The sequence below is a fragment of the Neodiprion pinetum genome, chromosome 2 (genome assembly GCF_021155775.2).
Source record: "Neodiprion pinetum isolate iyNeoPine1 chromosome 2, iyNeoPine1.2, whole genome shotgun sequence".
Taxonomy (NCBI): domain Eukaryota; kingdom Metazoa; phylum Arthropoda; class Insecta; order Hymenoptera; family Diprionidae; genus Neodiprion; species Neodiprion pinetum.
Window position 1 is genome coordinate 2,190,323 of NC_060233.1, and position 24,893 is coordinate 2,215,215.

Here is a 24,893-nt window from a genome sequence, read left to right on the forward strand (position 1 = left end):
AGACAGGGCATGTAAGGCATCACCTTAAAAATCTATCGAGTAACCTAGAAGAAGTAAAACAAAAAGCTCGGCAAGTTTTCGATAATTCGCAAAATGTGACATAACGACGGACATGATTTGGCTAGAAAATATATTTCATTCGCATATTCAATGTTATCCCACTCAGCTTCACGGATTTCACAAAATTTGATTTATTGGCAAACAAAATTTGTCATCCCTGCCGGTTGAACAAACAATCGGCGTGGTGTTGCCAGATTAAAAGAATTCCTGCTAAATTTAGGAGGAGGAATTGGAAACTTCCGGAGGCAAGATAGGCGGGAAAGTATGTACGAGTTTTTTCAGGAAGAATTTGGGCAATTTTCTGATTTTTACTTGCTATGTTTGTTATTTTTCCGTGAGACAAGTACGATGAGCGAAAAGGCGACCACTTGAGAGAGTTTTGAGATTCAATCGGTAAGGCAAATGCCATAACTGCTGGTAGGGTAGAGCATTTTAGATATATAGACAGCTCATTCTGAAAGATGGATTTTATTTCTACATGCCAATTATGTACGTCAAACTGTACAAACTTGAATTGAAGTCGCATTTTGTCAGTCGAAAAGTTCAGGAGAAAATTTAGGAGGATTTTTTTTTGTGGGTTAGGAGAATCTGGGAGGATTTCACAGTTACCTTAGGAGACTTGTGCGACAGCGATCTGGCAACACTGTTGAGTGGCGACTGGGTTCTTATCAATCAGCTTCTCTGTCTATTCACTCCTTTCGTACCCGCGTGGGTATATCTATGTATAGACTATCTGCTTGGTGGCTGGCATGGTGTGCGTAAATGCATTCGGTCAGTTAACATCAGTGTGCGTTCGATTGAGGCGAAGGAACGGTGTTTTTTGTTGCAGCATCAGACGGGCGACAGTAGCAAGTAGCGTTACTGCTTTTATGGGCACTTAATACTAGCTCCTGTTAGTTTTATAATGCAGAAATACTTCATATCCACACTGTTAATCCTCTCGATATCACGCGATATCTTCGGGTTTAATTTGGAGTACCGAATACCTGTTATCAAACGAGGCTCGGCAGGATCATATTTTGGTTACTCTGTAGCCGAACACCAAGACGTTTCCGATGATGATTCCCAGAAATCCACAAGTTGGTAAGTCCCAGATATTCGGCGTAATTCTTCGCAATAGATTAAATTCCTCCTGTTATTTTATCAATATATTTTACCCCCGTTTTCAGTTATCCGAAACCCAATAATTTATTTATCGTTATCATCTTTCTCACATGTTATCACCTCTTGTGTATTCTGATATTCAAATAACGACTTTCAGTTATGTCATTCAAAAATTTGTGAATTATTGCTAAACTGATTTTGTCACACTTTTTTACTCTCGGATCTTTTTAACCAAGCCTTGAGAATATACGGCAAGTTTAATAGTCAGCATTTTTTAGATTGTATCGACTCTTATTTCCTAGATGATAGCGAGTCACTTTTCTTACATTTACTTACTCGCTCATTTCTTTTGTTAAACGGTCAAATCAGTACCTCATTTCAATTCACTTTTTCCATATTTAATCAAGCATGATGAACAAACATGTTTGTAAATTTTTATGCCAATTTAAATGTTTAAATTCAATTTTTCTTACCTGTGACATAGGATGCTGGTTGGCGCTCCTTTGGATCAAAATCGTCAGCCTGGAACGAACAGATCTGGAGCTCTGTGGAAATGTCCGCTTACCACGAATACTTTGGATTGTGAACAAGTTGTTACTGACGGAAGAACCGGTAATTTAATATAAGATAACTGATAATTGTACAAATCTTCGTTAGTTCTCATTTACTATCATCTATCAAACAACTTTCTCTGTAATCTTTTATGTTGGTACTATTATTTGTGAATAATTTATGTTACAATTATGTTTTGGTCAACCCGGCAGCAGCAGGAATTCGAAGTACTTCAAGTAAGTTAACAAATGGAGTTCTAAGGAAATGAGACACTAGTAAGGAACATTTGATTGCCAATGAAATATTTTTATCTTTATTTACTTAAAAATTTTTTTGGAGAATTCATGTTTGCAGAAATTTTTCTTCGTTTTTCTTTTTATTTTTTACCTCATTTTGCACGCCAATGTTCGCCGATGAAATGAAGCATGTTCGAGAACCTTGAAGAAGACTTTGGCAAGTGAATTTTTCCAGGGTTGATAGGTTATTTAATTATTGTTTCGGATCAACGACGCGATACCTGGAAATGGTATTGTAATCAAATTTCATGTTGTTGGTTCAGAATTTCATTTTTTTATTTATAGCTGGGAGACGACCAAAAGGGCCTAGTTTTACTGTGTCTTACATTTTCATTTGTATTCGGTCAATAATCTCCAATTCTTTATCCCTTTGCTTCGTTTTTACTCTTTGTTTCATTTAATATTGTGGTGTAGAAATTGCGGTAATAAACATAACAACTAACTACAGAAGTTAGTCTTGCAGCTCTCATGGTGCTGAATATATGTGATTAGAATGATACCTTATCGTCTATCTTTAATAATTATACAGCTTTATTATAATCAATGTGATCTAACACCTCGATACAGTAGAATTTTATATGGAAAAATTACGTCATCATATTCATTAGCCATTTTGTCTGACCCTAATCTTTGACGCATGTTCGGTGCGCTAATCAATAATTATATTGCAAAATCAGAATGCTTTGTGAACATGTCATTTATATCTGGTAACAACTAACAATTAATCGCGCATGGTAAATATTATTTGAATAATTAGTGAGTTGACTTGTTCAATAACAAAAAATAACATTACGCCGGACCAAAGTAACATGCTGCACAAATTTTTCATGCTTATATTTTGAGTGGCTCAATTCTTATGCAGCCAAGCTTTGCTGCTTCCTTTGTCCACTTTTTAATATTTAGAATTGCGACACTTTCTGACTGACCCAATTAAATTGTTTTAAATTATTTTTTTTCGTCGTACCTACTTTATCTAAAGATAGAGAGGCCTGATAGAGTTCCCGACATCCTGTGTAACTCACGAATTTTGACTGTAACCTTTCCTATGACGATACGTTTATTTAAAAACATTTTTTACTTCCACTTTATGTACCTAATAAGCTACAGCTACTGGCGCAAGTTTAAAGCATATGAACGCACTGGAGTAAAGGAGATGCATCATGATGGTCTTGTGTTGAAAAGAGAGAAGGGCACTACTTATCAATATATAAATTACTTTCAGTTGCCGATTCCGAAGATTTGGTCGCACCGAATAATGAATCTGAAATAAAAGACAATCAGTGGCTTGGAGTGACTGTTAGAAGCCAAGGTGTTGGCGGCAAAGTTATGGTAGGTGTTTAAATTCATTTAAATCTTTCCATAGCTTCAAAGGTGAGCAAGAAAAAATTCCACCGCAGGGTCAAGAATGATTGAATGTCTACAGGCATAGATATTTATTGGTATTTTATTACCTATTCAGGTCTGTGCTCATCGTTACATTGTCAAAACGCCAGATTCACGATGGGGTCAAGGTCTCTGCTATATTTTGACTAAGGAATTGGAATTCGAAGAAGTTAAGAAGCCCTGTTCTGGCAGACGGACAAACAAGTTAGAGAACTTCGCTTTCAACCTTTCAACGAATACAATTCCTGAAAGATACCAATGTTTAATAATCTATCTTGTCTTATTAATAGAGCTCACGAGGAGTTTGGATACTGCCAGGCAGGTACTAGCGGATTGTTGACGTCAGAAGACCGCGTACTGATCGGAACACCAGGCCCTCACACGTGGAGAGGAAACCTTTTTGTCTTTACTATTGCAGACAATTTTTTGGATCGTGACAACACCATCTATCATGCCCCAATGCAGGACGCTTCTCCCGTCAACAAGTATAGCTACTTGGGTGAGCACGATGATTCGATTGGCCCAAATCCCTGCATTAGTCCTTTCGGCTCTCTATATTAGTTTTTTATTATTTCACAGGAATGTCCGTGGCTGCAGGTAACTTTTTTAGTCTAAACACTTCCTACGCCACTGGCGCACCCCGATCTAACGGTACAGGACAGGTGGTCCTATTGTCAAGACATCACAATCAGGAAGAAATGAGCGTAGACTTGATTTTGGATGGCGAGCAATTCGCCTCAAGCTACGGATACGAAATAACGTCCGCTGACGTTAATGGAGACAAGTAATTAGACCATTGAATTAAAATTTACAGAAAATTTTATTGACAAGTTGAGATATTGTAACGAAATTTGTTTCACCACTTTTTCCTCCTATTTTCAGCCTCACAGATCTTATAGTAGCTGCACCGTTTTATTTCAACAAAGCAGAGGGTGGGGCGGTTTACGTTTACACAATGCTGTGCAAAAACGCAACAAAGAATGAAAAGTGCAACAAACCAACCAAGTTAATTGGACGCGAGGAGTCACGGTTAGTTCAGCCGTCACTGTAATGCGGTGTTCAGTTTTGAGTTAGAAATGTCGAAAAGTATACAACCTGTTTCATCTCGCTTTTGCAGATTCGGATTTGCTCTAACCAATTTGGGGGACCTGAACAAGGATGGATACGAAGATATTGCTATTGGAGCACCTTACGAAGGCAGGGGGGCAGTTTATATCTACCTTGGGTCTAAAGATGGCTTAATCACTTCTCCATCTCAGGTTTGTCTCCAAAATTTTCGGCCCATTCTGCTCGATGTAGAATAGAGTATTGTATTACTTCCTAACGTTTGGATCGAATGTTTGATAATGATTCTAGGTGATTCATTCGAGTCAAATGCCAACCTCCCTCAGCACATTTGGGTATTCTTTAAGCGGGGGAATTGACATGGATAAAAATGGATATCCAGATCTTTTAGTCGGCGCTTACGACGACAACGCTGTTATCCTCCTCAGGTCTCGAAAGATCATCGATATTACAACCTACATTCGATATCAGAATAAAGATTTGACTTACCAAGAAAAGATCGCGCCAATAGATCCAAACAAGCATGGATGTCCTGCTGATCCTACTTCTAACTACACGTGGTAAGTAAAAAAGTTGTTTCGATAAAACGAGTATCAGAAAAAGGATGCCAACAATCTGAAGAGAAGTACTGATACAATCGTTTGTCAGTTTCTCATTCGAAGCCTGCTGCAAAACCGCGTCATTGGTCAGAGATGAAGACACGCAAAATCTCCGACTCAACTACTACATAGAAGCAGAAACTTATTCAGGAGTGAGAAAGTTTTCTCGAGTCTGGTTTAAAAATGACAATCTACGTCCAAGTTCTATCAATCGTACAGTAACGCTGGATCCAAAAGGGGTGGTGCACTGCCAATCTGACACTGTTTATCTAAAGGTAAGACTGTAGAGATATAACATAAAACTTGCGTACTTGAAATAAGTGGAAATTGAGGTACTAACAAAATTATCTTTATAGGAAAACACACGTGACATTCAATCCCCGATAAAGTTTAGATTTAATTACACGTTGATTCAAGAAGAACCAGTTATGCCGGTTGAAGGAGACCCGTTGCCTGAAATGAAAAACTTTCCCATACTGAATCAGCAGGAAGCTGCGAGAATATTTGAAGCTACTTTCCAAAAAGAATGTGGATCGAATGATATTTGTGAAAGTAATGTTCAGCTTCAAGCAGCGTTAAATCTGACAGGTAAGTTGATCGCTTTGTAGTCAATTGAATAATCAAAACAAATTATTTCTGCATCAAATACCGTTTGACCTCAACGTTTTGCTTTTCATTTTGATAGCGTTATCAACTGCACCAAACTTTTATGAATTATTGCTTGGCGAAAAGGAAGAAGTTGTCGTTGATGTAAACGTGACAAATATTGGAGAATCTGCTTACGAGGCCCAGCTCTTTATCATCCATTCACCAAGCCTAAGCTATATTGCTAGTAAAAGTAACGATTCGATCCTTTGTAACTTGTACAATAACACTGTCGTCTGCGCAATTGGAAATCCGTTCAAAATGAACCAGTCTGTGAACATACAAGTCAGATTTGACCCTAAAGGGCTCGGGGACAACGAGTCTCAACTTGAATTCATAACTTTTGTCAATTCAACGTCAAAAGAGGTCATCGAAAAGAAGCCCATTTCTTTGAAAGCCACTGTCTCGAAAAGGGCTGAATTATCCATTCAAGGGTAAGCTATGGCGGATAAATAAAAAAAAAAAAATCACCTTTATAAAACTGTTGCTGTATATCTATTTTTACTGCTGAAAAAAATGTGTTGAATTTGTTCAAAAGTGCCTGTATTATGTCCTAAACAATGTCTTCACGGTTTCTTTTTAGGAATATACAAAGAACGTATTACGGAGGACTTGTAATTGGCGAATCTGCCATAAAACATCTGCACGAAGTTGGACCAAAAGTGTCACATGTTTATGAAGTATTCAACGAAGGTCCGTGGAAAGTGAACATCGTCGAGGTTCACATATCCTGGCCTTACGAAGTTGCTAATGATAAACCTCACGGCAAATGGCTTCTCTATTTGGAAGAATTGCCAACAGTACAAGGTAATAATTTCATACCTCGCCATTTTTTAATGTAACTTTACCTTTTCGAATAATGCGCTATTTTCTCTCAATCTACTACAGCCTCAGGAGGTGGTCAGTGTTCATTACCTTACGAGCACGACGTTAATCCGCTAGGATTACAAGGAAGTCTTAGTCTCGATGATGTGGACGCTATCTTTCCATCGACCACAGTTATTTCACCACTTAACGGCTACACGAATCGCTCGAGTAATATGCGAAGACGTAGAGACACTGAAAAAGTAATAAACACAAAGACGATGATTGGCGAAGATGGTCTGAGGCACCAAATTGTCTCTATGGTATATTTTGTTCTTATTTTTATCAAATTATCAAAAACTTGGAATATTCACAGTGTAAAAGTAGCGCAGACTTAACGATGAGAAATTCTATATGAGTTGAGCTTATGTTATCACAGATTAGGTATAAATATTGATTATTGTTATGATTATTACAGAATTGCAAAGCAAGCACGGCAAAGTGTTTCGATATTAAGTGCATAATATATAATTTGCAAAGGAATCAAGAAGCAGTAATCGCAATTAAGGCCAGGTAAGTTTTGTAACTTTGGGTCAACACCCGAGTCGATTACAAATAGACAAGTTTGAAAATGAGTTTGAGTTATTTAACTTTTATTACGAAATTCGTTTTGTTTTCAAGACTTTGGAATTCAACGCTAGTCGAAGATTATCCAAGAGTGGATGAAGTTAGGATTGGATCAAATGCAAGAATAATTATCCCGTCTAACGTCGTCATAGAACAGGAAAATCTGAAAGACGACGAAGCTGTCGTAAGTTTTCTAATTCTTATCTTCTTAGACGTTTATTCATTCAGTATTTTCACTGGTAAATCGACATGGAAAATCAACGTCTGTTTATCTAGGCGGAAACCATAGCTTATCCAAGTTTACTGGGTCAACAAGACGCGGAACCAGTGCCGATATGGATAATTATTGTGGCTATAGTGGCAGGCTTGTTACTTCTTATTCTGTTGACACTCGTGCTCTGGAAACTTGGATTCTTCAAGAGACGCAGGCCCGATCCCACACTATCTGGTAATCTTGAGAAACATAGAGACGATAACCCGGAGAACGAAGCACTGTTCAAGCACTGAGGTACTTATGTTGAAAATTTATTATTATTATTATTATTATTGAGAAGATACTGAAAAAAATTTCGAGTATTTTGTCGCACTTTATTATCGGCTAATCATTCATAGATCAAATCCAATGACGCCTTAAAAAATTGGTATAAGCGTATTATTGATTATGTATTTTACGTTTTTATTGTTGGTATTTAAACAAACAAAATGAAAGAAAAAATGCGATAAAAAAAGAGGATATTTAAAGCCAATTGTTATTATGCATATTGTGATAATGATAATCTCTTGGTTCATCTATTTCTGAGCACGGCTAAATATGTTTTTTTTTAACAAAAATTATTTTTCGTTTATTTCTCTGCAAAATTTTACGTATTTATAATATATATTTTATACGTATATTATTATTTTCACATTAGGTAACTTTTGGGTACAAAATTAATTACTACTTCTTTACATTTTACTTAATTTGAAAGTAAAAGACAAAAAAAAAAAAAAAAAGGAGCCGAACATTTAGGATATTTTTATCGACTATTGGTAACGTGTAAAGAAAGGGCTGAAAAATAGTATTAAAAAAGTACTGATGCGACCAAAGTAATGAAAATTTGATAACTGCCTAATTAATTATTATTTTTTTCTTGTTTTATTACTACTAATAATGTCATAGACAATATAATCTTTATTTGACTGAGTCTATCTTCGTTGAGAATAGACGAATTTATTTAAGTTACTAGCAGTCTTTTCGTGAAAAACACGCCCTGTTGTCAATATAAATATTCGTGTTAGATCAAATGAAATCATAATAATTATTACTACGGTGCCTTAAATTAATCGCGTTATTATTAACAACACTTTAGAAACGATTCGTACGCAAACAAATGATTTATGCATAAGTATTTCAATTTGAGACAACAAAGTGTTCTTGTTAAAAAAAAAAAAAAAAATGTTTTTACTGTACATCTCTTAGATAGTTTAATAACTGCGGTAAGACTGACAAGAGAGGTATTTCATAACACTACGTCAGAGTACTTTAGTTTTGGTGGTAAATGAAGAAAATTACCACCACAAGTGTATAAGTAAAATGTAAGGAATTAGGGAATCAGGTTTATAACATTGTTTTGAAAAAATATTACAATATATTCATTAACATTCGTTATAGATTTTTAAACAATATATTTGTAAAATCTAAAAATTCGAAACTACGGCGAACGCCAAATATTTCCTTGTTATATCGATCCATCACTCGTGTACTGTGATATGTACGAAATTGTGGTACATATAATTATATAGTCGACGAAAATTCAAGCGTTATAACAAGAAAAAAATTCATTAATACAACTATTTCTGTATCTACAACAATAGCGCACATGGTTTTTACAGAAAAATAATTCCTCGACTTGGTATTCTATACAATTTTGTAATACGACACAGCTAACCAACTTTTTACTAAACTAGTATAAACTGTACTTATAAAAGATATGAAAATGGGTTAATGTGTAACGAATGAACTTATCCAAGTTCAGCTTTTCAATTCTGACGATAATTGTATGATATAGTATCGATTCCGTCTCTAATTCTTTGACGATCAATCAAAACCGGATGAAACAATTTATGTGAATTCTGAGCTTCGTTGATATTGCTTGGCCGAGTTCCAGATTTCGCAATATGTTTCTTTGAGCACAATTTAACAGGAATTAGGTGAATATAAATAGGAAGTATAATAAATCACTACCATATTACACATATCACTGCCATGAGTTATTGTATATTACTACTACTTCTGGAATAGGATAAACATTCCCTGAAGCGAATGATAATTAGCGAAGAAAGTAACAGAAAAAAATAAAATAAAAATACTATAAAGAAGTTTAGATAAGGGGCCATCCATAAATTACGTCACACGAATTTTAGAACTTTTAAACCCCTCCCCCTGTCCTTGTAACAGTTTGTGACATTTTTAGAACCCCCTCCCCCCTGATGTGACGTCACAAATTTTTCAAACTTATGCATGTATTTAAAAATAATCAAAAGAAAACAGTTATTTTCATTTTTTTCTTATTTTTATTAAATAATATTTATGTATAAATTTCGTGTTTTAGTATTGTAAATTTTAACATGTGACGTCACAAAGCCTTTGACCCCCCCCCACCCCATTAACGTGTGACGTAATTTATGGATGGCCCCTAATGGGAAAAAAAAACACTAATCTTTTAATTAACTAGCAATATACATGCACTTTTGTATATCAGTCTCTCATACCCAATGTTATGTGTGAACATACATATTCGATACTTAATAATTGCATTTATACATGTACAGGGTATATATCAGCACAACTTTTTCATATGAACATAAGGATAATACATTATATACGTAATTCAAATTTGTGACAGCACGGTTATTATTAACGGTACTAAAATAACTTAATCATATTTTACACACTGGTCGTTTCCGACTGTAATTAAAAAGTAGATGAAATTTTAAACCAATAGGCAGCTGCGAATATTTTCCCAAACTAACTACTTTATGCACCATATAAATAATAAAAATTCATGAATTACAAAATGAGTTATCGGAATAATTGAACAATTTTCATCTACATCATAATATGCAGAAATAAATTTGTCATTGGAAAGCGTTATGGGAATAAGCGCAACGGAGAGTCGAGAGCTAAAACTCTGTCAATATAAAACGGAAAAAATAAAAAATGTGTACATATTTCCATTCTTTAGGATTACATGGATAGTGGCGTGTCTTGTATTTACTTACAACAAGACAATGAACTTTTGGCAAATAGCTTAATACACCTAGCTGATCAAGGTTCAAACGTAGTTATTGATATATCTGGCATCTGTATTTATACATTAGAATTAGAATTTTAATAACGTCTAATAACCGTTTTCGTGGTTTCATTTTTATTTTTTTTTTTTTAACAAATATAGGCTGAAGTAACAAAATAATATTATATTGTATTGCTTGTACGTTGATAAACAAAAATAACGTTTTATAATATCTTGTCAATTTTATCAAAAAATAAGCTGATAAAGAGTGGTGGATGCTTATGAAACGTAATTCTATAAACACTCGTCGAATGAGTTTCAATATTTATACCATGTCAATATTCGCAAATGAATTTTTTTCACCTTCATCGTTAGAGCCAAACTTTCAGTACATTCCAGTGATTTGACTCATGTAATTATTATTTTTATACAAATCGTTTAGTACGATAAAAGGAAAGAAAAAAGGAAAGTTTCATAAGCATCTTTGAACTTTGGAATTTTTCTGAAGTTTTAAGCTTTAATTAGAATTGTTTTAACCTTTTGTTAGTATAATTTAATATTAAATCAAATAATCAATAGTGTTTTTGCAATACGCTATAGCACTTTTTATACACCGTGCATGAGTGTATTTCTACACTAACCACAATCAAATCTTAATATCCTGGATATAACGATTTTAAAAATTTTTGTACTTAATTTTATCCGGGTACAGATCATCAGTTACCACATGGTGCTCCAATTTCATACTTTTAGATATCTATATAAAAAAAAGTATAGATATATATATATATATATATAATTATATAGCTAGTAATAAAAATTTATTAAAAAATACACATCAACTTATACTTCCCCTAGATTCAAGTTGACACAACTCTCGATTTGTGTTGTTATATTCAATAAATATGCTTTTAATATTCAGAATGTCTAAAGCTAATTAACTCGCTTTTACTTTATTTTGAAAGTAAAACAAAAATTATAAGTCTGTATACGGAATTAAATTAGCCAGAGTCCCGCTAAAAGATAACTGGTCATTTATAATAATTTAAAAATAAAACTTGTTAAATTTGAAACTTCCCAAATTGAATGAAATTTCGGTTACTCGTTTAATGTCGCGATTCAGTGATGGGCATGAAATCTTTTATGCTCTAAAAAAAAAAGTAACGAAGATGAATTAATCAAAATAATGATAACTTTAATTCAAGTTCCAATCTTCTGATAGCGGCGCTATTTAACGGAATACAATCGGTATTCAATTAAATCTTCTCAGCCAATTTTTGTAAATGTTTGCAGTCTTGAATGATGAATCTGAAAACGCGATTGAATAGTCAATAACAGGTGTAAATTATCATCGACAATATTTAACATTGGACAAATTTTCACAAATAAATAGATCTTTTGCTCGAGACATTATTGTTAAAAATATTGCATATGAATTCTACTCAAGGTAAATTATCAGTGTAAAAAAAATATTTTTTGATATTAAAAAGTGCAGTGCGCAAATATTACCGATACAAAAGTATCGCCAGTGGTACGGTGGAAGCGTGCCATAAGGAATGGGCATCAAATGTCCACAGAATTGGAGGGAAGTCAGCAACTTCTAGTAACGTAACTAAAACGGTCCCAATATTGAACCAGGCAATCAATGATGCGTGTTCAAGTTCTTTTCGGTTGCGATACCACCAAGCCATTGTCACGAGGAATGTGAGGAGTCCTGTAAAACGTTCAAGTTTTAGCTTTGCTGGCTGGAATTTACCAACTAGATTCACAATAGTAAGAAAAAAAATTACCAAGGGCCAGGTTGAACTTCATATTATACCCGTAATTTATTTTCCCAGACCATAAATGAGACAGATGTGTATAGAGTACGGTCAAATATCCGCAAGTTACAAAAATGACTGCTCTATAGTTTTCCAATGCTATGCTGCAATTTTTTATCAAAATACGAAAACGTGATTATTGTCTAGAAAAACGAAAATAGGTAATTTTTCAATAGAAAGTACGAATCGTGATCAAAATGATAAGTCGATAAATCGATATTTGTCGATATTGAAAAATCTGCGTGACATGTTACTTTTAAATGGGATAAGAAATTTTTCTCACCGTAACATCACACAGTATAAAAAAGTTAGAACCATGGCAAACGCGCAAGAATAATCCATCACTTCTGTGAAAGTTTTATCACGTGCATGAAACACTGTAGACCAGATCCACCCATTCATGCACACCTGAAATTAATCTCCTGTATCAATTATATTATCGAATTTAAACGTGAAAAAAATTATCCAGTAACTCAACTCACAATGCTAAGGTAACTCCAGGCTAATTTCATAGGATTGGAAGGTCTTAGAGCCTGTTTAAACTTTTTGTACATCGTGTAATGCACTTGGAAGTTTAGTATGGAAAATATTACAGAAGCCGGCTCTTGTAGGCCCAGCATTCGAGCAAATGGCCACTGAAATTTAACACGCACCATGATTAGTCGTGATTTTGTGTATAAATAATATGACTGCTCTACTCTTACCTTTCCATAAAATTGAGGAATGTTCCAGCCTTGAGAAGCAAAATAGTCTACGGTTTTCCACATGCAAATGTAACGACAGTTGTCGTCGCATGTCCATAATAATAGCCTTAACTCCAGAGGTGCGCTTTCCTTGAAGCTCATGTCTGAGACAATCGAATGCTGATAAGAATACGGTGGGTGACGGTTTTCAAGTGAAATTTTAACAATGAAAGTGATGAGTGATCAAATATAGCATACATATTGTGAAACACTAAATTTTGTGATTTGAATTTGGATCTGAGCAAGCGATTGATTGAGGTTAACCTGCAAACTATATCCTACCTGTGGTGCAGTTTATCGTGTAGCATTTTCGAAGGCATTCTCTGTAGTAAGTTGATCTGTCTCCATTCGAACATTCAGCGTTGAAAACTGTGAATCCGAGTATTATAATCAGGCCGTAAAACAAATTTGACATCTCGGTCGACACCGCCGGCACACAGTGTTGATAATAATCGTTTAAATCGTCGGTGCCGCAAGTTACGCTAAGAATAAACGAGAAAACCTCTACTATTCTCTAGAATTGTAACAATAAAAGGCAATATTATATTCGCGGAGTTTCCGTTTCGTTTTTCCACTCATCACTAATTCGAAACGTGGAAGTTTGAACGGGAACCATTTCTTAATTGCGATTAGGTTAGGTTATGCATAAGAATGAATTAGAAAACCTCTAGACAATATTCTCTAGAATTATAACGATAAAAGCCAAGATTATATTCGCAAAATTTCTGTTTCGTTTTTGCTTCTATCGGTAATTCGAAAGGTGGAAGTTTCAACGGGGGAACTACTACTCAATTGAGGTTAGGTTAAGTTTCTTCTAGCCAATCTCAACCCAGGGATTGAAATTTAAATTCACCTACCGCGAATCTCGTCTGCTAAGCAGGTTCATTTGTAGAGATTCTTATCAGGGTGGTAAAAGAAGAAATAAGTAATTTAACCAATAAATAAATACTTTACTTTTAAATATATTTCTTGTATATACAGAATATCCTATATAACATTGTGGCACGATTTACAGTTTTGATACGGTGCGATCATCTTTCCAGTCTGACAACCTTGATGCATGGTCTACCGTACCGTTTTTTGGCTTCTTCGATGAAAGCATTTTCCATCTGTCTGACAATCTCGTTGAAGAATAAATTCGACAACTGAGAATGAAGTACTGACTTAAACTCGAAAGAGAGAGAGAAGTCTATAACGCAGGTCTGCTCATTGTTCTTCAGTCCAGGACTGAATACCCACAGCGTATTCAAGTGGTTGAAAAGTTTCCCATCACTGCATTCAGCTTTCACCAAACGCGGGTGTATCATTGTCACTTTTGAGGTATAGCTCTCGTTTATCGGCGGAAATCCAATGACCAAACTTGCGCTCAGGAATCCATCGCTTTTGGACATTATATCAGACCTCTTGCAGAATGGTACGAAAGTTTTGTAGTTACCAACATCAGCAACGACCTTGAACATCTGCTCCATTGAGAAACTGTGGTAAATGGTTATATTAGTATTACTTTCGTTGCTTACTTCAGAAAACAAAAATTCTGTTTATTAAATGTTCTATTTTCTATCCTTACCCAACAAGTTTTCTGCCCTCAAATTCTTTGCACCTATTTTGGTTTCCTAGGTTCATAAATGTTCTCTTCAGATTGGCCTTGACTTTGTAACTTTTTCCAATTTGCAAAGTGCAACTTTCAACCAACCGTTTATAACTGAAAAAAGAGAATGGTGAATGGAAAAATGTTTCAAAATCTTTAAATTTAATTCTTTTCGAAGGTTTTTGACAGAGAACAGTGACAAAAAGATATTTCAAATTTGATAACCTAGCTATTTTCGCGATGTAACCATGCCTGCGAAATTACTTATCGATGTTAATAATTGGTTATGATATTAGAGATTAATCGACGTGAAACAGGTGCAACAATTTTACCTGTACATTGTGGTGTTGCACTTTTTGACAACGCGGTAAAACCCTCAACCTGACGCGCGCTGAAAGTCCAACATCGTGTGCGCCAATCTGTCCATAGTCCACACCTGCTGCAAGAATTCGCAACAATCATGATGCAATTACAATGCAGAGTGCAGTGCTAATGATAGAACTGTACTTTTAACATTTATGCGCACGTTTTTTCGATGATTTTTCATTTTCGCTGATTCTGGATACGCCAACACAGGCATCGATGTATTGCGTAACATTTGGAAACCGAGAAAAAATAGGATTAGGTATACTTCGGTCGATTTGGTTTATCTTGGAATATCGTATCTCAAGGTCTTTCAGCGCCTCTCGTTTTTTCCGAGGAAACCATAATCAATGCGCATTTTCGATCAAAACGTTGTCCGTGAGGTTAGGTTATATATATATATATATCTTTAGTTAACGGCGTAGTTTAGCAAAATATAAAGCAGCATATATTTAATTTGTATTTATTTGCAGGATTCATTTTAAGATCGAATACATACTCAGCTATCGTATCCGTATTAACTTACGTTTAGAAATTCACAGCGTTTCTAATGTGATTCAAATCACGCGCCGCGCAACGATATTTCGATATTTCGACATTCTCGATTAGAGATGAGTTCGCACTGATTACGCAACGTTCTAGTGGCAGTTTGTGAATCGCGGTAGGCGGACGTAAAAATGGCAAAGATTTTCCCGACAAATTGCCGAAATGTCATTCGACAGGTACGTAATACTTGGTGCTGTTTTGCTAATTGGGACTTAGAAATTCACGTGATTTTTTCTCCTACTATTCGTTTTGAAGTTTTGCAAAATTTCATCCTTTTTTCAACCCTGTCATGACATAACAGATACCCACCTACTACGTTGACTGCCTACTATAGTTGTTTTCAGACTCGTAATCAAAGTTATTTTGTACTGTATTTATTCAGCAGACTGTTATCATCGGTTTAAAATTAAAGCCGAGTGTTTTCACTTGTGATAATTAAACCGTTGTTGACTCAATATTTTCCTGTATAATTTCGTCCGGAATGCGGTGCTACATCGTAGTTAGAATTTTAGGTTGGGCTTTAACCAATGACAACATAAGTTACGCCTTATCTCGCAAACAAAATTTCCAAATATAAATCTGAAAACATAGGAACTTTCAGCAGCATGCCAACATTTGAATACCTCAGTTGATGAGTCGCAATTTATTTACTGTTCGTTTTATTTATAACCTCTCACTCGCTCTTCTCATTATCAATTTGAATCCATTTCACAGGTTCGTGGATTGCATTCATCCACGGTCCAAAATGCTGAAGCCAGATTGAAGACTTTCAGCATTTACCGATGGAATCCCGACAAGCCTGATGAGAAACCGGACATGCAAGATTACAAAGTTGACTTGAATTCGTAAGATGCCAGTACTGTTTTTTTGCGAATCAGATTTATTTAATATATTAACGTTTTTGAAATTTACCACAACCTGCAAAACATTACACGATAATCATCATCTTATTCATTTGCAGATTTTGTGATATCTTCTTGTCGTCATTCCTCTGGATGCAATTACCTGTGAAACTAATTTCATTGAACTGCCTATATCGATCCTAACAGCCTTAATACACAAGTAACTTTCATCTGCAATATTTCATTTCTTTGGTTATTAATGACATAAAAATTTTTTCAGATGTGGTCCCATGGTATTAGATGCTTTGATTAAGATTAAAAATGAGGTCGATCCAACTTTGACTTTCCGCCGTTCATGTCGGGAGGGAATCTGCGGTTCTTGTGCAATGAACATCGGTGGAACGAACACTCTTGCCTGTATTAGGTATGACTTTCACAATGCTTGAAGATTTTTATCTGCGCCTGCGTGAGTTCCTGTTCTTGACTCCAACATTTTTATACAGCAAGATTGACACAAACCTTAGCAAGAGAACCAAGATCTATCCATTGCCTCATATGTATGTCGTAAAAGACTTGGTGCCAGATATGAACCACTTTTACTCTCAATACCGCAGTATACAGCCATGGCTCCAACGTAAAGATGCTAAAGAAAGTGGTACCCAGCAATACCTGCAAAGTGTTGACGATCGTAAAAAGTTGGTTAGTATTCCGCCAATCTATAGCGCATGTCATCTATTAATTTATTACAAAGTGTATCCTTCAGAAAATAACCAATGTAATATTATATTACAGGATGGTCTATACGAGTGCATTTTATGCGCGTGCTGCAGTACTTCTTGCCCGTCTTATTGGTGGAATGGAGACAAATATTTAGGCCCGGCAGTTTTGATGCAGGTAATTATGTCGTGATTAATTGAAATGGCGTTGGTCTCACCCTTTGCGCAACGATACAGGCTTACCGGTGGATCATCGACTCAAGAGACGATTTATCCAAGGAACGTCTCGAGAAACTAAGAGACCCGTTCTCAGTCTACCGTTGCCATACAATTATGAATTGCAGTCGAACATGCCCTAAGGTAAGTCTGTTTGCAGTGAACATTATTGAATCGGGTTAATATGAAATCAGTGAGGATTATGGAAAGCCTATAAAATTGAAATAAAAATATTTAATCATGCAAAAAAAAAACATTAAAAAGATCATTACTCTCAAAAGTTTAATTATTTGAATATTGGTTTTTATGAAATGTATAAATTCTTTTCAACTAGGGGCTGAATCCTGGTAAGGCAATTGCAGAGATAAAGAAGTTGTTAGCTGGTGTTATAGAAAAGGGTGAACCGGGTCTCAACACTACTGCTCTGCACAATTGAGTATTGCTTGTAGGAATTAGTCAGATATAAGAGTTATTTGTGCACAGTATTGTCGTGCATAGACGTATAAATGTGCAAGCAATGTATACGTACACCATGGTATGTATGCATGTATTTATATATGTATGTACATAAAATATCAAAAGCATCACTAAAGTGATTCGGTACTTTTTGAAATGTTAATTTTTCTCCAGTTATAATTTAAACTTATTGTAACGCTCTTCTGACATACTTATACTCTATGTTTGATGGATACGTAGAAAAAAATTACAATTTCACGATTGTTACGTCGGCATACTTGTTATTAACGAATCCGTGTAAAATTTCTACAAAGTTAATGACCAGTATTAATATGCAATGAACATTACTTATTTATCATGAGGTGAAATTTAGTTCTATGAGTAACGGTATAAAAATAAATTAACCGTGTATTGAGATTCAAAGATTGTAATTTATTATTTGAAATATAACATTCTTGTAAGATATGCAGAAAGAGATTTGATATTATTATAGTAAAATTTGCCTATCTCTAAGTCTACTAAAGTGCAAGATTTAATTAGTTTATTACTTTCTTCACGGTTCCGATGCCATTCTGATTCTCGCTGTCTCTCGCGATCGATTGTGCACTTCAGCAGTACGTAGAGTTATACCAAATATGTCCTCGTGGTATCGATTTTCATCCTGACAAAAATTGACATTCAAGTGTTATGAAGTATTTGTATATTAGGTAATATATTTACTGATCACATTGGCATGCTGTTATAAAATTAGAGAGATTGATTGCAGATTGACGAAAGGATTGTTTCTATAATAGGTTGCGAGAGAAGTTTTTTCCGTTAAATTATCATCTGTAAAATATGGCATTACCCTCAAGGATAGCATATAAGCCTCAACTTCCTTATTACTGAGCCTGCCATGTGTCTGAATAATCTGTTTCAAAGTTTGATAAACGTCCTCTGCCATTGTGCAATCACCACACACATAAAAATGGCCTTGCTCATGTACTAGCATCCCAAATATCTGAGAAGCCTCTGCTTGAATCAAATCCTGGACGTAAGTCTGTAAAATTTATGATATGTTTCTGACTCTAGTCATTTACCACTTAAGAATTTAATCAGCTGTGTCCAATCTTAAATTTACCTTCTTCACTCCAGGCTCGCGCGATAATGCGAGAAATACTTTGTCCAATATACCAGCTTTAAGCATCGCGTTCTTTTCCTCTCTGTACAAATCTAAATCCCGTTGCCGACAGCCAAAGAACAACCAGGTCTTCCCTACTTTTATGTCTGCAACGAAAATTTAATAGAATTTGCAGTCAAGCTGAAGGCAATGGTGGTGGATTTAATTTGAAAGTTCTCTACCTTTGGAGAGCCTCATTTCTGAAAGTCTGTGATGCCAGAATCCACGGAATGGTGCAATCCCGGTTCCTGGGCCAACGAGTATCATCGGTGCTCTTTTATCCAATGGCATGTAGAAGTTTGGCGCACTGAAAAGTTGTCCATATTAAATATATAAATATAAAAGACTGTTTCTTTTCTGCATTTTTCGCTGTATTGACCTTCGAACGAAAACGTAAAGTGATTCGCCATCTGCCAACTGGTGGAGATAATTTGAACAAACTCCATAATGCATTGGCCCTGTACCATCTTGGGTCTTGTACTGAACAACGGCAACTGTGAGATGTATTTGTCCCTGATGGACATTAGGTGATGATGAAATACTGTAAAATCTTGGCTGCAAAGGCGTAAGCTGAAGAATCAAAAGTGATGCGAGTGGTCTAACAGACGGAAACTCTTGGAGAACTTCTAAAAGATTTGGGAATTTCCAGTGACGCCAATCCTCGTATGCCGTTGAATTCTGATGTAGAAAAAAAGAAAGCAGATATTTTGTCAAATCTCTAGTAAGATTAGTAGTAGAAAATACGAAAGTTTCTAAAACATATAATTGTTATTATTCTTAAGATTTTTCTTACGTACAGTCGCTAGTTCAGTGAGCTGCGCTTGTTCTTCTGGGTTTGTTGCTATTGATGCAAAATATCGCAAAAGATTTGGAGTTGGTGGGGTAGTTATGTCCAAAAATCTTGTTAGCAACATTCGTAACGAGTTTGGCAGATAGCGTTCATGTGGCATCCAAGTTTTCACAATGCCTGCATGTTTAAAAACAAGGTCAATCGTGAAATTTGTTTTGTAATGTATCTCGACGCAAATACAACGAACCATTTGGAGTGTGAGACTGCTTCTGCATTTGCAATTCAATCGATATGTCCGGATCTACATTGGTCTGAAGACGCTCTATAATACTATTAACAAGTTGAGCTCTGTTGCATGCAAAAACACCCAAGTGATCGCCTGGCTTGTATTTCAATTCCATTCCAGCAATTTCGTCAAGTTCGAGCAATAATGTAACACCGCTAAAGATGGGAGAACGAACATTATTACACTTGTACTAAAGTTCACCCAATTTCTAACTGTATCCCAAATTTGCTTACCTAGAGTTACTGCCGTTCAAATTAGTTTTTCGTAACATGTTGCATGACATGACGTTTCTCGAATGGCACTTCTTCAATGCTGAAATGTAAAACATATTATTGTCAGGGAGGGTTGAGGGTAAAATATAGAGAAATTTACCTGTAGCAATTGGCTGTGGGTCAGCCTCAACAAAGCGCACTGCGGCTGGTGATAAAACGTCGGAGCCCAATGACAGGGCAACTTCTAACAAAGTCTCATCATCATCCAAGCAAAATGTTTCACATGCGACCTGAAAAGTGAAATACGATATCAGAATAGGTTAAAGTGAAATTACTTTTTATTCGGCTAATAATGTCTTTATATTTTGAATTTAGGAGCCGAATGCAACTGTCAATTTTTTACAAACTGTAAATGTATCAGCCGCCCATTTCCTGAAAGCCTGTTCCTGTCCACACATCTCGTCTCCCTGTGCCAAGCGCAGCAGACGTTCGCCCCCTAGTTCACCAAGCAGATTATCCACGTAACGTCCGAAGGCGCAAAAGTTTGGATATGCTGATGATCCCAATGCAAAAACTGCAAACCTATAATGGAAAGTAATTGTAAAATTACACATCAATTCGCGTCTCATTTTATGCATCAAGTTCGTATCAACGAACCTGACATTGCTTAATGGCCCAAAAGTATCCTCGGCTTGAGATTCGGTGAAGGAGCCACGAAGGGAATCCAACCGGTCTAATTTCTTAGAACTTCCTAATTCTGTCTGGCTGTTTGCCTTTATAAACGACTTGGAAGTTGCCAGACTGAGAATATAATAATAATTTTATAGTAAGATTAAATTCAGAGCAATTTTTTACCAGTTGCATCAGATGAATCTTTGATAGCAGTGAAAAAATGGAAGCAAAGTACCTGATCTTATTTTCATTGTTTGAGTAGGTTTCATTCATTTTCATCGCGTACAAGTTTTGAGCGAATGCCTGAAAGATGTAAAAAATTTGATTATAGGAAGTAACATATATTCTCATGGATGAATAATTACTCACTTCTCCATTTTCAGGCGGATCACCATTTCCAAAAGTAGATGTAATGACCAACAATAATGCTTCGTGTTCAATATTGCTGATGTCGTAATCTGCCATGCAGTGAACCTGTAGAAAATTTAGTGAAACTGGTATATTTCAGTCAATTATCAGGTGAGATTTCAAGAGCATCTTTTATTTATTTTTTATTCACCTGAGAATGAAACGCATGCCCAAGAAGCTCTCCAAGTTTTACCGCGTACATTTCTGATGTTTTTGTTTCCGTAGCAAAAAGTACCGTGGCTTTAATTCGACGGGATAAAGCTCGTCCAAATAATTTTGACGTGAATTTCACAGCTCTGTAACAAAAAATGATTGCACGATGTCAGAGCGCCAGCTTGAAAGGAATTTTCAAAAGGTCAAATAAATATTGAACATTAACTATCGTACCTAGCTATTTGCTTAAAATGAAACTTTCTCCTCGGTTTTTTTGAAAACGATTTCTTGTCTCGTCCTTTCTTCCACTGATGAGTTTTCCAGGCAGGGTCCTAAAATTTTGCGAATTGTAATTTTTATCCATACTTGCGAAAATTAGCAGTAACAATAGAATGAGACTTTCTGTATCATCACCTGATAATCGTATGATGGTTTAAGATAGTATAATGCCATTTCTTGGTGAAATACTGGAGTGGCAGAGCCAGAAATAGGCGGAACAATCCACAGCCAATCTGCTGGACAACCGTTGCGTAGACGCATTTCATTTTCATAATGTTTCATGAACGATTCTGAGGCCGTATGATGATCGACAATTGTTACATTTTTCATCTAAACATCATGAAAGCAACTGTTATAACTTTACCATTGAAGATTTGGAATTGAATGACGCACCTGAAAACTGTGAAGCACCGCGACATTTGCCTCTATCATAGCTTTGTCTCTCCACAGTGAACTCGCTGTTCTGGTATCCAGGCCCATATGAGTTGCGATAGTCTGAAACACGTGCAAAATATATGCATAATTGCGATGAAGAAAACTCAACATCTAGTCTAATTTACCTCCAACATATTGTAACGCTGAATGTCGCAAAGATCTCGAGAGCCTATTTCTGTGCTCATGTACCATCCGTTGAATGGCGCGGCAGTGAATTCCAGTCCACCACAATCGAATATCATACCAGAAACAGCTGGTACTGCAAACCACTTGAGATTTAATTTTTCGAACCACTCGTATCTGAAAGTCATTTGAAGATCATACAGTGAAAAATATCCAAATTTGGAATCATCTTACTGCAAGTGTCTGTGACAAACTTGTTCGATAAAAGGTATAATAGTTACGTCGGATGGCTGAGAGAAACTTCGAGTACAAGTTCAGTCGGAATGTCAAAGTAGTCAGGATCGTGTCCATTCGCTGATAACACTAGTGGCAATATATCAAATCTTGTTCCAGAACCCCGCCATCCAAGCTTCATGCAGAGCTAAGGAAGTGATTTACAATTATACTTCAATGACGATAGAGATGAAATGGAAAATTGCTTGAATCTTTCTGGAAATATCATTCATTCCTGACAAACCTCTGTAAATTCTACGTTTACTGGATCTCCCGTGATTGTACCATCAGCGTTTTTGTAACCAGCGTAGCTAATGAGCTGTTGATTCCAGACTTTATAATCATGCTTGCCGTCGGTTCGTTGTGGAAAGATGGTGATTGCTGATCTACAATACAGTGAGAATTAAATTTGTGTTAGTATTTTATAAGTCAAATGCATCAAATGATTATTCACCTGATATTTCCCTTGTTTGTACTGTACTTGATGTGGTTGCAGAGTGCCTCAAACATGCCACTAGTGGTTGTCACATATCGACAGTCAAAAACCTGGTGAATTTTATTATTTCAAGATATTATACATATGCAAAGCATTCATAGCTCTTCTTAATTTTTTCAGCAAAAATCACCGAACCTGCAGTTTTGACCACTGAATCCGTCCAATGCAACGAGCCGCATTTCTCCAGGCCAATTTTGCTCCATACACCAACTCTGTTTCTGTGAGTTGGTACGTACTCGCGCCCAACACTTCTCGCCGTATGCTTTCCCAGCGTGATCGGTGCGCATCGCTGTTCAATCTACACATTGAATTGAGCGCATTGAGACTTAAGGTGTTTACACAGATATTCAATATTGATATCGTAATTAGGTTTTAAAAAACATATGTAATCTGTTTTCAGATACATTACCGTCTAATCGACGCAAAGTATTGATCGAGAAAATCTTTAGCATGTACTAGAATTTCATCTTTTGAACGTGGCTCTGTGCTGTGATTAGGCAAAGACATTATGCTGCCCAAACAGACTTCACTGGAGCAATGCGTTTTCTGGAAAATAAATTTAGCGATGTTATCGAGTTTAATGTTGATGCGTAATATAGCGGAGTAACAAATTTTAAGTTTCAAGCATTATTGCATCCGTTTCCTGTAAATGCTATAACCATTGAAGACATTAGTTTTTCTGGCAACGATCATAATATTGTTTACTTTCAAATGTACGGTACACACTAAGTACGTATACGTATAATTCATTTGAAAAAGCAATGTTACACTACATTGGCAAATATTTTTTATATCCTTTTTACTGTATGTAAGTACTGATATTGTATAATATGGTTCAGATAAAACGCAAGGATACCGTGAACAATGAATTTCAATCATGACGGGTGAGTATGTGATATTCTAAAGCAGTTAAAATGTTCATTCAATCTTAACAGCTTCTGCTTCTACAATTACACGTACAGATAATTTTATACATCAATGTTCGATCACGTTCCTGTTAACAATCACTACCAAGCAATGAATGGGTATGCATGTGCATGCATAAATTGTAAGGCCTAAACAGTTTTCTAATTCGTGTACCATTCAATGTTTTCTTTGCTTAATTTAATCTCATCGACAAAGGATGATGAAAAAATTTTTAAAAAAACAAAATAATTATTACGACGAAATGAACAAGTAATACAAAGGTGTGTGTTTAAACTTTATATATGTTAATTGAAGGATCAAAATGAAAATCAAAACGTGAAGGAAATTTTTTCCATTTTACTGAATTTATTTGAAATGGTAAAATTCTATCGATTTTTCCCGCTGATATACGAATGACTTATGAACGAAGAATAAAAAAATTGTACCGTGTCTGGGGATTCAAATCTACGGTATGAAGTTGTTTAAATGTTCGTAAAATATGAGAATTAAAAAAAAAAAAAAAAGAAAAAGTCTAATTCTCGTCTTTTGGATGTAAATTTAATTTCAAAATTGAACGATATAAGCCAATATAATTGCTAAAGTATAACCGACGATCAGTGTGATTATTTCTTGTTAAGATTCTCACATTGAGAATAACAAGGAATTATCGAGGGTTAATTTGTTGCGATCGATATATATATAATTTATATTAAAAAGAAAATCATTTGATATAATTCTAAGATTATATCCGAACCTCGGCATTGTTGCTGTGAAGAGAATCGAACGCTTCTGTTTTGTATATGAGATTTCGAAGTTTCGTCGGTTTTCTCTGACACGGAGGCGCAGCTTCGTGGTCCTTCATCTCGGCAATATACGGGACGAGTAGATCTCTTTCAGTTTCGTCCCTTCCGTTTTTCTTCCTTCCCTCTCCTTTTCTTCCAAAATTCTTGCCCAACGTTCGCGGCTCTCGCTTCCGCGATCTGCGCGATCTATATATACATATA

At 35.6% G+C, this 24,893-nt stretch overlaps 5 protein-coding genes and 1 long non-coding RNA gene across 9 annotated transcripts; 3 read left to right on the plus strand and 3 right to left on the minus strand.

Moving 5' to 3' along the window:
* The first annotated feature begins 805 nt into the window (after positions 1-805).
* Positions 806-11,241, plus strand: mew (multiple edematous wings). 2 transcript variants are annotated; one of them, XM_046614479.2, is made up of 19 exons: positions 806-1,143; positions 1,649-1,776; positions 1,929-1,952; positions 3,235-3,341; positions 3,472-3,599; positions 3,686-3,894; positions 3,975-4,179; positions 4,278-4,424; positions 4,513-4,654; positions 4,752-5,020; positions 5,109-5,334; positions 5,416-5,647; positions 5,745-6,138; positions 6,288-6,511; positions 6,593-6,831; positions 6,987-7,081; positions 7,190-7,319; positions 7,412-7,643; positions 10,360-11,241. In XM_046614479.2, the coding sequence occupies exons 1-18, from the start codon at positions 965-967 to the stop codon at positions 7,640-7,642; spliced, it is 3,309 nt and encodes a 1,102-aa protein (XP_046470435.1). In that variant the 5' UTR covers positions 806-964; the 3' UTR covers position 7,643; positions 10,360-11,241. The 2 variants fall into 2 exon arrangements, with proteins under 2 accessions (XP_046470435.1, XP_046470436.1); XM_046614480.2 differs by lacking the exons at positions 1,929-1,952; positions 10,360-11,241 and having other exon boundaries at positions 807-1,143; positions 7,412-8,161.
* On the minus strand, positions 9,979-13,787 carry PGAP3 (Per1-like protein PGAP3). Of its 2 annotated transcripts, none has more exons than XM_046614500.1 (7): positions 13,253-13,787; positions 12,932-13,074; positions 12,710-12,862; positions 12,511-12,635; positions 12,198-12,331; positions 11,917-12,121; positions 9,979-11,715 (listed from the first exon to the last, which is right to left on the minus strand). In XM_046614500.1, the coding sequence occupies exons 1-7, from the start codon at positions 13,383-13,385 to the stop codon at positions 11,664-11,666; spliced, it is 945 nt and encodes a 314-aa protein (XP_046470456.1). In that variant the 5' UTR covers positions 13,386-13,787; the 3' UTR covers positions 9,979-11,663. The 2 variants fall into 2 exon arrangements, with proteins under 2 accessions (XP_046470456.1, XP_046470458.1); XM_046614502.1 differs by having other exon boundaries at positions 12,932-13,090; positions 13,253-13,364.
* Positions 13,788-13,899: 112 nt separating this feature from the next.
* Positions 13,900-15,234, minus strand: LOC124213304 (coenzyme Q-binding protein COQ10 homolog B, mitochondrial). 2 transcript variants are annotated; one of them, XM_046614508.1, is made up of 4 exons: positions 15,085-15,234; positions 14,891-14,994; positions 14,538-14,672; positions 13,900-14,446 (listed from the first exon to the last, which is right to left on the minus strand). In XM_046614508.1, exons 2-4 carry the CDS (start codon positions 14,896-14,898, stop codon positions 14,002-14,004), a joined length of 588 nt encoding a protein of 195 aa, XP_046470464.1. In that variant the 5' UTR covers positions 14,899-14,994; positions 15,085-15,234; the 3' UTR covers positions 13,900-14,001. The 2 variants fall into 2 exon arrangements, with proteins under 2 accessions (XP_046470464.1, XP_046470465.1); XM_046614509.1 differs by having other exon boundaries at positions 14,891-14,997; positions 15,085-15,226.
* A 254-nt stretch (positions 15,235-15,488) lies between these two features.
* On the plus strand, positions 15,489-18,162 carry SdhB (Succinate dehydrogenase, subunit B (iron-sulfur)). Its single transcript, XM_046614507.2, has 7 exons — positions 15,489-15,643; positions 16,182-16,312; positions 16,590-16,733; positions 16,813-17,008; positions 17,102-17,203; positions 17,263-17,385; positions 17,576-18,162. Exons 1-7 carry the CDS (start codon positions 15,599-15,601, stop codon positions 17,675-17,677), a joined length of 843 nt encoding a protein of 280 aa, XP_046470463.1. The 5' UTR covers positions 15,489-15,598; the 3' UTR covers positions 17,678-18,162.
* Nos (Nitric oxide synthase) lies at positions 17,861-24,878 on the minus strand. Its single transcript, XM_046614478.2, has 24 exons — positions 24,644-24,878; positions 23,393-23,529; positions 23,119-23,281; positions 22,942-23,033; positions 22,732-22,873; positions 22,496-22,635; positions 22,217-22,391; positions 22,050-22,151; positions 21,792-21,986; positions 21,612-21,709; positions 21,376-21,520; positions 21,186-21,290; positions 21,052-21,119; positions 20,802-20,945; positions 20,552-20,726; positions 20,305-20,434; positions 20,166-20,244; positions 19,894-20,087; positions 19,654-19,823; positions 19,236-19,534; positions 19,039-19,163; positions 18,818-18,963; positions 18,545-18,736; positions 17,861-18,358 (listed from the first exon to the last, which is right to left on the minus strand). The coding sequence occupies exons 1-24, from the start codon at positions 24,749-24,751 to the stop codon at positions 18,251-18,253; spliced, it is 3,432 nt and encodes a 1,143-aa protein (XP_046470434.1). The 5' UTR covers positions 24,752-24,878; the 3' UTR covers positions 17,861-18,250.
* Positions 21,712-23,559, plus strand: LOC124213306 (uncharacterized). Its single transcript, XR_006881860.2, has 4 exons — positions 21,712-22,482; positions 22,608-22,883; positions 23,104-23,314; positions 23,384-23,559. It is a non-coding gene; the product is annotated as an uncharacterized lncRNA (long non-coding RNA).
* Positions 24,879-24,893: the final 15 nt, after the last annotated feature.